Here is a 12,627-nt window from a genome sequence, read left to right as displayed (position 1 = left end):
TCAGTAGCTGTATAACTGATTACAGTTACATTTATTTTGTAGTTAAATTACGTAATTCTGTTACATGTAACTATTCACTCCCCAACACTGATTATATCAACGTTATTTAGTGTTTCTACAGTCATAGTAAACCTGGAACGTTCGAGGGGGTTTAAAACTACATTTTCCAAATTAATAAAATGTTAACTTTCTTAAATCTGTCTTCGTTTTATGCTCAACTAGAAATTGCTCTTTGTAAATGCAATTACTACGAAAGTCGTGGCCTAATGGATAGAGAGTCGGACTTGTAACCCAAAGGTCACGGCTTCGAGTTTCAGGTCCGGCAGGGATTGTAGGTGGGGGGAGTGAATGTCCAGCGCTCTCTCCACCCTCAATACCACGACTGAGGTGAGACCCTTGAGCAAGGCTTGACCCCCAACTGCCATAAATGGCTGCCCACTGCTCTGAGTGTGTGTGTGTGTGTTTGTTCACTACTCACTGCTGTGTGTGTGTACTTAGATGGGTTAAATGCAGAGCACCATACTTGGCCACACATCCTTTCCTTTCCTTAAATGATTTTTAAAAGTCCTTATCCATATCCAATAGTCACAAATGACTGGATGTCGTCTTTAAAGATATCAAAATGAAAAAAAAAAACTGTTTTAGTTCATGTGTGGTTATTTAGGAGCTTTTTGTTTAAACAAATGAAGGAGTCATTTGAAATGTCCCACCTTAGCTTCCTGTTGCAATAGGAAATATGTCCACACAGAAAGGAAAACTGCACTTGCCAAGAGATTTAATGGGGGAGTCAGTTACACTAGAACTTAAATAGTGTTATTTCTTAAACATATTTTCAGTTAAATGTGCACAAATAAATTTCTTCTTGGGATAAGCATGTCATTGAAGGGAATTTGTATGCATTTATATCAAAATGATTGAATGATCCTTGTACACACATAATAATTGTCATTGAGTTATTTTGTTGGAAACCAGTTTATTTCCTTCTTCATATCCAGTAGTACTCTAAGTCTGTAACCAAAACAAACCAATATAAAGTACTTTTCTGTTGAAACAGGTTCTCATATCATGACTAAAATCATAGATCAGATTTGACAGTCAATGGAAAGAATGGCAGCACAAGTGTAGAATGATTTTCTTGCTAGAAATGACTGATATGCATGTTGTAAACTTGATTAACTGATATTATCGTCTTGCAGGTTTTGGAAGGAAAGACGTTGTGGAACATCTCCTGCAGAATGGAGCAAATGTGCATGCACGAGACGATGGAGGATTGATCCCATTGCATAACGCCTGTTCCTTCGGTCATGCCGAGGTAGTCAGCTTGTTGCTTTGTCAAGGAGCGGATCCCAATGCCAGAGACAACTGGAATTACACTCCGCTCCATGAATCCGCCATCAAGGGCAAAATTGACGTGTGCATCGGTATGTTCCTCTTCTTCTGTCTCTTCTACAATAGTATATCATCTAAAAAGTTGGCTTGTGCGACCTCAAACGTGTCTCTCCAGTTGAGAGTGTTGGTTTGGATTCGGATGGGGATCGTGTCAGCTTTGTAGATTGAGGAGAAGAATGGTACAATCTCGCCTTAGTGAATTCTGAAGATGTATGACTTTAATTTTTTCTGTGTTTTGCCTGAGGAACAGTTCTCAATAAGGGTTAATCATGTGGCATTCTTCTTGATTAGCCGCGGTGACTGACGCTATTACACAGCGCTCTGTCATTAATCAGATCTTTACTGCTTGGTATTCATGAGAAATTTAACATTGCATCTGAGGGGTGAAGAGGGCCAATAATGCGGCGATGGAATTTCGTTCAACATTTCAGTTCTCTGTTTCATGCATCACAATGGGCAGATCATGAAATAATCTGCTTGATGTGCTTCCCACTCTTGTGTTTTACGTAATAGGGCTGCAGATTTGTGTCCAAGTTTGTTTCTAAAAGGAAAAGGGTATTTAAATTGTATTGAGATTGTATGTGTGTTTTTTATTTCTGAATTTGCTTAAAATGTAGTCTACTGCACATGGCAATCTTATCCAGAGTGCCACTTGCTACATTTTTAGCATAATCCAATTAAATGGGGGAAAATTCCAATTTAAAAACTTTGAGATAAGTATTATCTACGCAATCTCAGGGAGAATTCAGAGGCCTGAGGACACGTATGTAATTTCACATCTCTTAATCTGAAAAGATTGAAATAGATGTTCTCTGGCTTTTATCTTTGCACTTGTTCATCAGAAAAATGATTTTGGAGAGCTTTAGACAGGCTGAGTCATCCCATGTACAAGTAGACCTCGCATTTTTAAATATCAGGCTGGAGTAGCTCATGCTGGAAATAAAACTTCTGTCCTTGAGATATTTCTGATTCATTATTGATCACAACGTTCTGCAAGATAGGCCTTAGAGGGAAGTTACTTAAACTTGTAGATGTATGCTGATGCAGGTACTGCAGTTGGTTTGTTTTTTTGTTGTTGTCCATTGCTTTAATGTGTACTAGGCAACCTCTGTTCCATGTCTCGATTGTTGCCGTCAACTCTGGTTGACGCCCTAATTGTTCTTAACCCTCAGGCTTGGTTAAGACTAAAAGACAACTAAAAGACCAAAACATTTAGCTTTACCAGGATGTTTGGACATGCCTTAACCAGAAGGTGTTTAGTTTCAGACAGGACATATGGACACTTTTGGCTTTGGTTATTCTATTACCATGCAGTGGAACAGTGGAATGTTTTTTTGCATTCCTTCTTGATTGGTTTTTTTTTTTAATGTAAACATGCACTAGACAGACATCTTTGTCAACACATCACAGCACATCACATTTCTAAATCCCTGGTAGCCCTTCGGGCAGGTACTCTTCAGATTTTGGTAGCCCGAAAATTAATTTAACTAGCCCAAATAAAATAAAGACCATAAATGTCAATCAAAAACATCAAGGAAAGAGTTTTATTTGACTATTTACAAGGTATCTGCATAATTCTTAAAAATCTATTTAAGACAATTTGAAAAATTATTTCTTATACCATTTAACATTTAAAACTGTCTAAGGCCTTAAAAACTCTTCAATTTAATCAAATTTAAGGACCCGTGGGAGCAATGTTCCCTCTAATTTGTCTTGCTGAGCAAAACTTGTCTCTATTGGGCGGACATTTCGGGCACCTGAGCAAAAGCATTCTTTATACCAGACCTGTACAGCATGCACACAAAAAAGTGTGTAACTTTTAACTTTGTGTTATTTATATTTGATTTGACCCTTGATGTAACTAAATGATGTAGATTTTAGGTTACCTGATAAAACATTTTTACTGTACAATACACTGCAGTTCAAAAGTTTGGATCAATAATTTTTTTTAAAGAAGTTTCTTATGCTCATCAAGGCTGTATCTATTTGATCAAAATAATAATATTGTACAAAATAATATTGTGAAATATTATTGAAATTTAAAATAAATGTTTTCTATTTTAATATACTTTAAAATGTAATTAATTCCTGTGAAGAAAAGCAGTATTTTCAGAGTCACATGATCCTTCAGAAATCATTCTAATATGCAGATTTTTAATCAATGTTGGAAACAGTTGTACTGCTTTTTATTTTATTTTAATTTTATACTGTATTTTTTGGGACCTGTGATTTTATTTAAAAAAAAAAAAAAAGTTAAAAAGAACAGTGTTTAGTCAAAATAGAGATTTTGTGTTACAATATAAACCTCAAAAGTTTGGGGTCAGATTTTTTTTTCTTTCTTTTTTAATGATACTTTAAAAAAGTTTAAAGAAAGTTCAATAAACTTTATTCAGCAAGGATGTGTTAAATTGATAAAATTGATAGTAAAGACTTCTATTGTTAGAAAATATTTCTATTTTGAATAAATGCTGTTCTTTTAAACTTTTTATTAATCAAAGAATCAAAGAAAAAAGTAACACAGGCTACAAAAAAATATTAAGCAGCACAACAGTTTCAACACTGATAATAAATCAGCATATTAGAAAGATTTCTGAAGGATCATGGGACACTGAAGACTGGAGTAATGATGCTTAAAATTCAGCTTTGATCACAGGAATAAATGCTAATTTAAAGTATAGGTATTAAAATAGGAAACCAATATTAGAAATTGCAATAATATTTCACTATATCACTGTTTTTTCTGTATTTATGAAATGAATACAGCCTTGATGAGCAAGAGACTCAAAGTCAAAGACTCAAAAACAAGGTCAATTATTTATCAGGTTTATAATATAGCCCTAACAAAATATATTATCAAAACAAACTATTTAAACTGATAGAATAGAATATAATAGAAACTGAAGCAAAACTTAAGCTGAGATCTGTAAGTTAAATATAAAAAAAAGTGAACACATGAATTATTCTATAGCTGTCTAAACATCGTTATGAAGTACAGTTTGTACAATACTCTTGTGTGTGACTGTACATGTTTCAGAGTTTTGTTACCGTTCTTTGCCCATCCTCCACTATTTCCAGCACTTAATCAAGCCACTCTTCTTTAATACATGAGGACGTTTTATTTCACAAGACATTGCGTATGCGTTGTCTCTCGTGTTGAGCGCACCGCAACCATTGAAGTATTCAGTTTCTACAGCGACTCATTTGGTGCACATCGTTCTCTTTCTATGAAACCTGTAAACCGCATTCACCGGCTCTAACTCTGTCGTGACATCAACTCTATAGCGGTTTGCCCGAGCATTTCTATTCTTTCCCTTTTACTGGCGGCATTCAATCAAGGCTTCCCAACTCATTTTTGTGTGCGCGAGGCACATTATTCTTCTGCGCGTCCGCGGTGGAAGAAGAGCGCGGTTGCGCACGCGCTCAGCTTAGAGGGAACCCTGCGTGGGAGCCCTGTATTTAAGGTAGCTCGTCGGGCAGGGAGTAATACATTTTGGTAGCACGACTGGAAAACACAATAGCTCCGGGACGTCAGGATAGCGATTTTACGAGCCCTGTCTCCACATTCATAGCCTTGAGCTGTAGCCATCCACTTTTATTTTCCAATTTGGCTAACTGTTAATGCGCATGCTAGGAATAAAATGAACTATCAATAAATCGATAAATAACAAACGTCCTCAGCGCACACCTTCATTCCTGGATAATATGTGTACGTGCCCATGTGTGTTTGCAAGCCCTGCGGGTCATTTCTTCCATTCCCTTCTGGGTTTATCAAATTGCTAATGATTTCACTTGGCACTAATGGTCATTTTCACCGTTGTCTAAGTATGTCGAGAAATTTAATGAACGGCAGCTTGCAGAGATGGCTGTGTCTGATATATGTATGCGATACTCTCTGAATGCTGTTAGAACAGCAGGGATTTGTACATGGTTATACATTAACCCAAGCACCCATCTTCTCTCTGAAGCTCTCAGTTAATCAGCCCTCTCAACGTTCGGTTGTAATTACCTTACTCTGCAGATCACACTCCAACCACCAATTACCGCACACATGGCGGCTGTTGTTTATTCAGAAGGTCCCTATGACCAACTGTAGGTCTCCGCACCTGTTTTAATGCTGTCGATTCTGGGGTTCTTTCATTTGTATTCGGAGTACACATTTTTGCATGTTTATTCCAGGGTCAGTGACACAAGATGTACATGATAGGAACAAAATAAATCCATTATGAATGTTGTTGGATTTATATGGTTTTGAAAAACTTTTCAGTTTGTAGAAGTCATGTGGTGTAACAGTTATGTAAAAAGTAATAACATAGTTCACACGTTGAAAAAATATGAGTTTTCACATCTTAATCATTATTTATATAAATACAAATAAGGTTGTCTGTGATAAAGAATGATAGAAAGAAAATGATCTGTTTCAATACATGTACCATGTTCTTAAAATGTACTTAGATTTTTTTTTTTTTTTCTTTTAAAGAAAGTATTAGTTGGCAAACTTTAAAAAATGTCATTTGGTGTGATGGTCATGGACATAAAATAATAAAATATTTTCACATGTTGAATAAAAGAGAGTATACACATCTTAAATATGAAAAAATATTAAATATTTTTTTTTTTTTTTTTTTTTTTTTACAAATATAATGAATTATTAATGAAAAAATATTAATACATTTTTAGGGAGTTGCACCACATGACATTCTAGTTACATTTTAAGTCATAAATTCAAATAATCTGATATTTATGCCAAATTTACACTGCAAAAGTGGCACAAAAGTGCTTCTAAAGTGGCTTTTACACGATGTGTAATGCTGCTCAGAGGTGGCTTAAATACATTTACACATTAATTACTATGATATACTTTGATACTATGGGCTGAGGTTGGTCTGAGCAGGTGTAATTTAGCCTGGCTTGGATGCAGCTTTGTTCTTTTACATTGAATTTTGAGCAGGCACAAAGCAGCCTTAACTGAACTATGTAAAGTCACCTGTTTCCTTTGCAACATGGCTCTGTTCTTTATTATAATATCGGAACAGTTGTATGTATCACACTGACATTTATGCTCCCTGAAAATCAAAATAAATCAAAATAAATACACAAATAATGCAGTGTATTTTTGAATAAAAGAATAGATCCAGACAAAAAAAAATTAGCCTTGTTTCATTGACACTTCAGTATGTGTAAGCCTGCAGACAACGTAGATGCATCTCGTAGGGAGGGGGGATGCCCGGAGCGCAGAGGTTACAATGATGTCCCCTCGATGCCTGATGGATAGGCAAGCTGTCATAAGCACGCCAACGAATTTTAATCGCCCCAACACTTCTAACCCTCTGTTCCCACCTGCCCCACGGCAGCCCACCGCTCAAGTGCTTTCATGACACCAGTGTATGCAAATGTGGTCTCTGTGGGGCCTTTAGTGCATATTAATTTGACTGAGAGGGTTGATAGTAGCTGTATCTTCCCACTTAGCTAAACCGTTTTCCTCAGCCCGTGTTTTTCTGCATCAAACCTTGAGTCCTCCCTTGATGCAGTGGTGTATTTCACGCGGGTTTAATGCTTGTCAAAACTGTGTTTTTCTGATGAGAAATGGATGACGTATGAGTCACCGGCATAGCAGTAGCATCACAATCATACTCGCGCAACGCAAGATTGCTCTCCTTTTTATAAGGTACAAGCTTCTTTGCCAGGATTCACGAATACATCCAAACAAAACACCTGTTTTTTTCATGAGCTTTAGAGATTTAACATAGGGATGCACCGATACTGGTATCGGGTATCGGGTCGATACTGAGCTCATGTACTCGTATTCGTTAAAATGCCCCGATACTAGACGCCGATACCACGCATGTGATCAAATCAAATCAAATCAAATCACTTTTATTGTCACATCACCACAGCACGTGTGCCTTCGTGAGTGAAATTCTTGAGAGCGTGCTCCAGACACTGCAAAAACAATTTACATATAGACATTACCATACATACGTACAGACTTATACAGATGACAATGTGTAATATACACATACATATACTCAGTACACACAGTGTACTATTAGACAGACATACAGTTACCGATACACATTATACACAGTATGTAGTACACATTCTACGTTATATACACACAGTAATATGCGAAGATGCAGCAGATTATATATAAACCGGATGTGCAAATGTCATGGATGTGCATTGGATGGTATCCGGTGCTGGCAAAAAGATTGTTGTATTTGTGCAGTAGTGTACTGGTAGTCCAGTTTGAACTGTGTGGAATTAAAGTGCAGTGCGTATACTGTAAGGTGGGATTATGCTGTAGGTATATTAGTTTTGACTGTTCATTAGCCTGATAGCCTGAGGAAAAAAGCTATCCCTCAGTCGGCTAGTGCGGGATCGGATGCTGCGGAGACGTCTTCCTGAGGGCAGCAGAGAGAGCAGTCTGTGGGACGGGTGGCTGGAGTCACTGATGATCCTCCGGGCTTTCTTTATACACCGCCTGGTGTAGATGTCCTGGAGGGAGGGAAGCTCACCTCCAACAATGTGACGGGCAGTTCGCACGACCCTTTGCAGAGCTTTGCGGTTGCCAGCAGTGCTGTTTCCAAACCAGGCGGTGATGCAGCCTGTCAGGATGCTCTCCACAGTGCAGGTGTAGAATGATCTGAGGATGCTGGGGTTCATTCCAAACTTCCTCAGCCGTCTCAGGAAGAAGAGGCGTTGGTGTGTCTTCTTCAGCACTGCATCTGTGTGAGCGGACCATGTGAGATCCTCAGTGATGTGAACACCGAGGAATTTGAAGCTGTTTACTCGCTCCACAGGTGTCATGTCGATGGTGATGGGTGTGTGTTCTCTGCTCTGTCTCCTGAAGTCCACCACCAGCTCCTTGGTCTTGTCGATGTTGAGTGAGAGGTGGTTCTCTTGACACCATTTAGTCAGGGTTCTCACCTCCTCTCTGTAGGCCGTCTCATCGTTGTCAGTGATCAGGCCTATCACCGTTGTGTCGTCAGCAAATTTGACGATGACGTTGGAGCTGTGTGTTGCTGTACAGTCGTGTGTGTACAGGGAGTACAGGAGTGGGCTGAGGACGCAGCCCTGAGGAGCACCAGTGTTGAGGGTCAGCGGGGATGAAGTGTTGTTGCCCATTCTGACCACCTGACATCTGCCTGTCAGGAAGTCCAGGATCCAGCTGCACAGAGATCCGTTTAGTCCCAGAGTCTGGAGCTTCTCAACCAGTGTGGCAGGCACTATGGTATTGAATGCTGAGCTGTAGTCCACAAACAGCATTCTCACATAGGTGTTCTTATTTTCCAGGTGGGAGAGAGCAGTGTGCAGGGTGAAGGCAATAGCATCGTCTGTGGAACGGTTTCTGCGATATGCAAATTGTAGGGGATCCAGTGAGTCAGGCAGCACAGAGCAGATGTAGTCTCTGATGAGTTTCTCAAAGCACTTGCTGAAGATGGGTGTCAGAGCAATGGGCCTCCAGTCATTCAAGCATGTGATTTTATTTTTCTTTGGTATGGGCACAATGGTGGATTTTTTGAAGCATGCGGGAACCACAGACAGAGAGAGGGAAAGGTTAAAAATGTCTGTGAAAACCCCGGCCAGTTGGAATGCGCATGCTCGGAGCACACGGCCTGGGATGCCATCGGGACCCACAGCCTTGCGGATGTTCACCCGTCGGAAGGATCGGGTTACATCTGCGACAGAAAAGGAAAGTGCGCTCGCCTCTTCTGCTACAGCCGCGGGAGCGCGCTCTGTGTGGGCGGTGTTGTGAGCCTCGAAACGAGCATAAAAGTTATTAAGTTCGTCCGGTACAGAGGCGGCAATGTTCACAGTAGCTGGTTTATTCCCTCTGAAATCTGTGATGTTGTTGATACCCTGCCACATGCTTCTTGCGTTATTGGTTTTGAATTGTTCTTCAACTTTGTTTTTATATTGTCGTTTGGCAGCTTTGATTGATTTCCTGAGATCGTAACTGGCTTGTTTGCGATCGTCAGAGTTTCCGGATTTAAAGGCAGATGTCCGCGCTGACAAGGCTGCTCGAACATCGCTGTTAATCCACGGTTTTTGGTTGGGGTAGATGCGGATTGTTTTTGTCGGTACTACATCCTCTACACACTTCCTGATGAAACACGTTACAGTATCTGAGTACGCCTCTATGTCGTCATCAGACGCTGCCCGGAACATGTCCCAGTCCACGTGATCAAAACAGTCCTGTAGTATAGCGTCTGATTGGTCCGACCAGCATTGAATTGTCCTGAGGGCGGGTGCTTCTCGTTTCAGTTTCTGCCTATAAGCAGGCAGGAGCAGAACGGAAGTGTGGTCCGATTTGCCGAAAGGTGGGCGGGGGAGCGATTTGTAGGCGTCCCGGAATGGAGAGTAGCAGTGATCAAGTACACGATCACCACGCGTGTTGATGGTGATGTGTTGAAAGTATTTTGGAGCTATTGTTCTGAAGTTGGCTTTGTTGAAGTCCCCCGTAACAATAAACGCTGCATCTGGGTACGCGGTTTCCTGCTCGCTTATATTCCCATACAGTTCCTTAAGTGCCTGGTCTGTGTTGGCTTGAGGGGGAATGTAAACAGCTGTGATTATGATCGCTGTAAATTCCCTCGGTAGCCAGAATGGTCGACACAGAAGCATATGAAATTCCAGATCAGGGGAGCAGGAGGATTTAATAGAGTGTAGGTTCCTTTCATCACACCACGAGTTGTTGATAAAGAAACAGACGCCCCCGCCTCTGCTTTTCCCTGTGAGCTCTTTCGTTCTGTCCGAGCGGTGCACGGAGAACCCCGTGAGCTCGATGGCTGAGTCTGGAACCACTGCCGACATCCAGGTTTCTGTGAGGCAAATAATGCAGCAGTCCCTTGTTTCCCGTTGGTATGAGATGCGTGCCCGCAGTTCACAGAGTTTGTTGTCCAGTGACTGAACGTTAGCCAGCAAAATAGTTGGGAGAGGAGGTCGGAGGGGACGGCGTCTGAGTCTGACAAGGATGCCGGCTCTCTTCCCCCTTTTCCGGCGGCGTTTCTTCGGTCGCGATCGTGCAGCCCAGACAAAGGGCTCTGATGCGGTGTCTGTAAACAAGGCGCCGGCGTTCAGGAACTCAAAGTCCGGTTTGCGTTGCGCGACGAAGGAACCAATGTTTAAAAGCGTGTGTCTATCGTAGACAGTTATACTGACAACATCTAACACGTGAAACAACAAAATAACAAATAAAACATAAAAAACATAAGAAAAACTGCAGAGTTTTCTTGGAGCTCGCAACACGGCTGCCATGCTCGGCGCCATCTTGGTTCTAATGTGCCATATTCAGACAAAGAAACACCAACAACAGAAAAACAAACAGCAGAATGTAGTTATTAGAGATTAAGGATGTCTAAAAATGTACATGCAATGAATATAATGTTAAACATTCAGTATTAATGCCTGTATAGCTGACGTGAGCAAGCTGATAAGCAAAACACGCTGAGTGGATCCAGCGCGCGGCAACTCATTTGTCACCAAAACGGTTTTGTTTCCAACAACATTCATCAAAATATAATCATCTGTGTTTCACAGAAGAAAACTACAGGTTTGGAACAACATGATGGTGATGTAAATGATGACAGAAATTTAATTTTTGGGTGAACTCTTTAAGAAAACTAATTCAGTCTCTTTAAGATAACGGTTGTGGAAAGCAAAAATGAGTATTGTGTAAAAGAAATGCCTCATTGAACTGTCCCTGCACAAATAAATTAAAAACCGGCACCAGGTGAACCCAAAATCAACCTAACTAGTTGATTTTGAAACCATGCTGTTTTGCACTTCACTAGTTCCAAGCTTCAGGATGTTCCCAATGATTTTTACAAGGATGCTTTGCAATTCCTCTCTGATGCCACAGATCTGTGTGATGTAGTGAGTGAGAGATATGTGGAAGTGTTACTGTGGAGGCTAGTGAAATAGACAGGGTGGGTAGAGGGAGGGGACACGTACGTTAGCTTGTGTACACGCGTACGTTGTTGTACAGAGAGAGAAAGAGAGGAGGATTGGAGACAGTTGATAGACGCTGCTCGCTTTAGGTGCTCAGCTTTACTTGGGTCTCAATAGCAGAGCGCCAGCGAGCGGCTCTCTCCATCTCTGTTCCTTTCTCTCAGGGGGCCGTGGAGAGGATCGGAAGACATGCTTTGATATTCCACTCTCATACCCGAGTTCTCGTCACATGCCCGGAGTCGGACTCTCTTTCAGTAACATGGGCTTTTTTCCCCCGTCTCTCTGCAGTGTGTGTTTTTCCATGCGGGCTGTTTTCGCTGCTGCTCCTGGTGCGCTGGTGCGCGATGTGTGTTTATGTCTGCACCATGCCAAGGCAAGCGCTCCCAGTCAGCGGTGCGAACGGCCCCAGCAGCAGCCTCTGCCTGCCTGAGTTACGATACTGCTTGTGTTTCCCCTGCACAGTTCTGCTCCAGCACGGTGCCGATCCCAACATCCGCAACACCGACGGCAAGTCTGCCCTGGACCTGGCTGACCCGTCTGCTAAAGCTGTTCTCACCGGTGAGTGCTACAACCTCGTCTTCTCCTTGTTCTTTCTTTCTTTCATCAGTGTTATTGTCTTTGATCGTCTGATACAACGTCTGCACAGTTTTGAAATGGAGCAGCGTTGTTATGCATCTGTATCTGCACGTTAGGTGTGTTTGTGTAAAGTGAGACTGTTTTTGTCCTTGAGCGCTTCTCTGCCTGTGTGCTCTCTCCGTAGTAGGGATGGGTGACTATTGAATATCCAGGATTTATTCGTGATGACTTGAAAATAAAGATACGTTGTGAGGATTTTAATGTGCTGTGTTGTTAACTGTGTTCATTAATATTTTTGCATCATTCTTAGTGTCACGACTTTCGAGTAGTAGAGCGTTTGTTAGAGCATCGTTAGTCATGTATGATTTGTTTCTGTGTCGTAACATGATTCTACAATTTGTTGACGTTTGGAAAAAGTATTTGTTGATAACTAGGGCTGTTTATTAGTGATAGACAGATGTATTATCTAGGCCATATTTGGCCATTTTAAGATTATCACAACGTCCGACACTTGGACGACTGTTAGAATCTCCCCAATTTGTTCATAATTTTTACTTTGCACAGAGTTTTTTCCTTTTTTTTTTTTTTTTTAAATATATTTTGAGAAATATTGTGTAAAACAATTTTTCATTTCAGCAAATTTGTGCGCTCTCTCATTAATTGGATCATATAATTTGTCATTATATTGGCCATTTCCCACCCTTTTTTTAG

General features: G+C 40.8%; 1 protein-coding gene across 1 annotated transcript in view; it reads left to right on the top strand.

Annotated features, from left to right (window-relative positions):
* Positions 1-12,627, top strand: part of LOC306855852 (poly [ADP-ribose] polymerase tankyrase-1) — a 125,625-nt gene that overhangs the window by 1,127 nt on the left and 111,871 nt on the right. Inside the window, exons 2-3 of the mRNA XM_079394772.1 lie at positions 1,197-1,421; positions 11,803-11,898. Of these exons, the coding sequence (XP_079250898.1) occupies positions 1,197-1,421; positions 11,803-11,898 (321 nt within the window). The remainder of the gene's footprint in view (positions 1-1,196; positions 1,422-11,802; positions 11,899-12,627) is intronic.

Source organism: Barbus barbus (assembly GCF_936440315.1).
Source record: "Barbus barbus genome assembly, chromosome: 36".
Lineage (NCBI taxonomy): Eukaryota > Metazoa > Chordata > Actinopteri > Cypriniformes > Cyprinidae > Barbus > Barbus barbus.
Note: the sequence above shows the minus strand (reverse complement) of the source record. Positions and strands in the feature narration are given on the sequence as shown.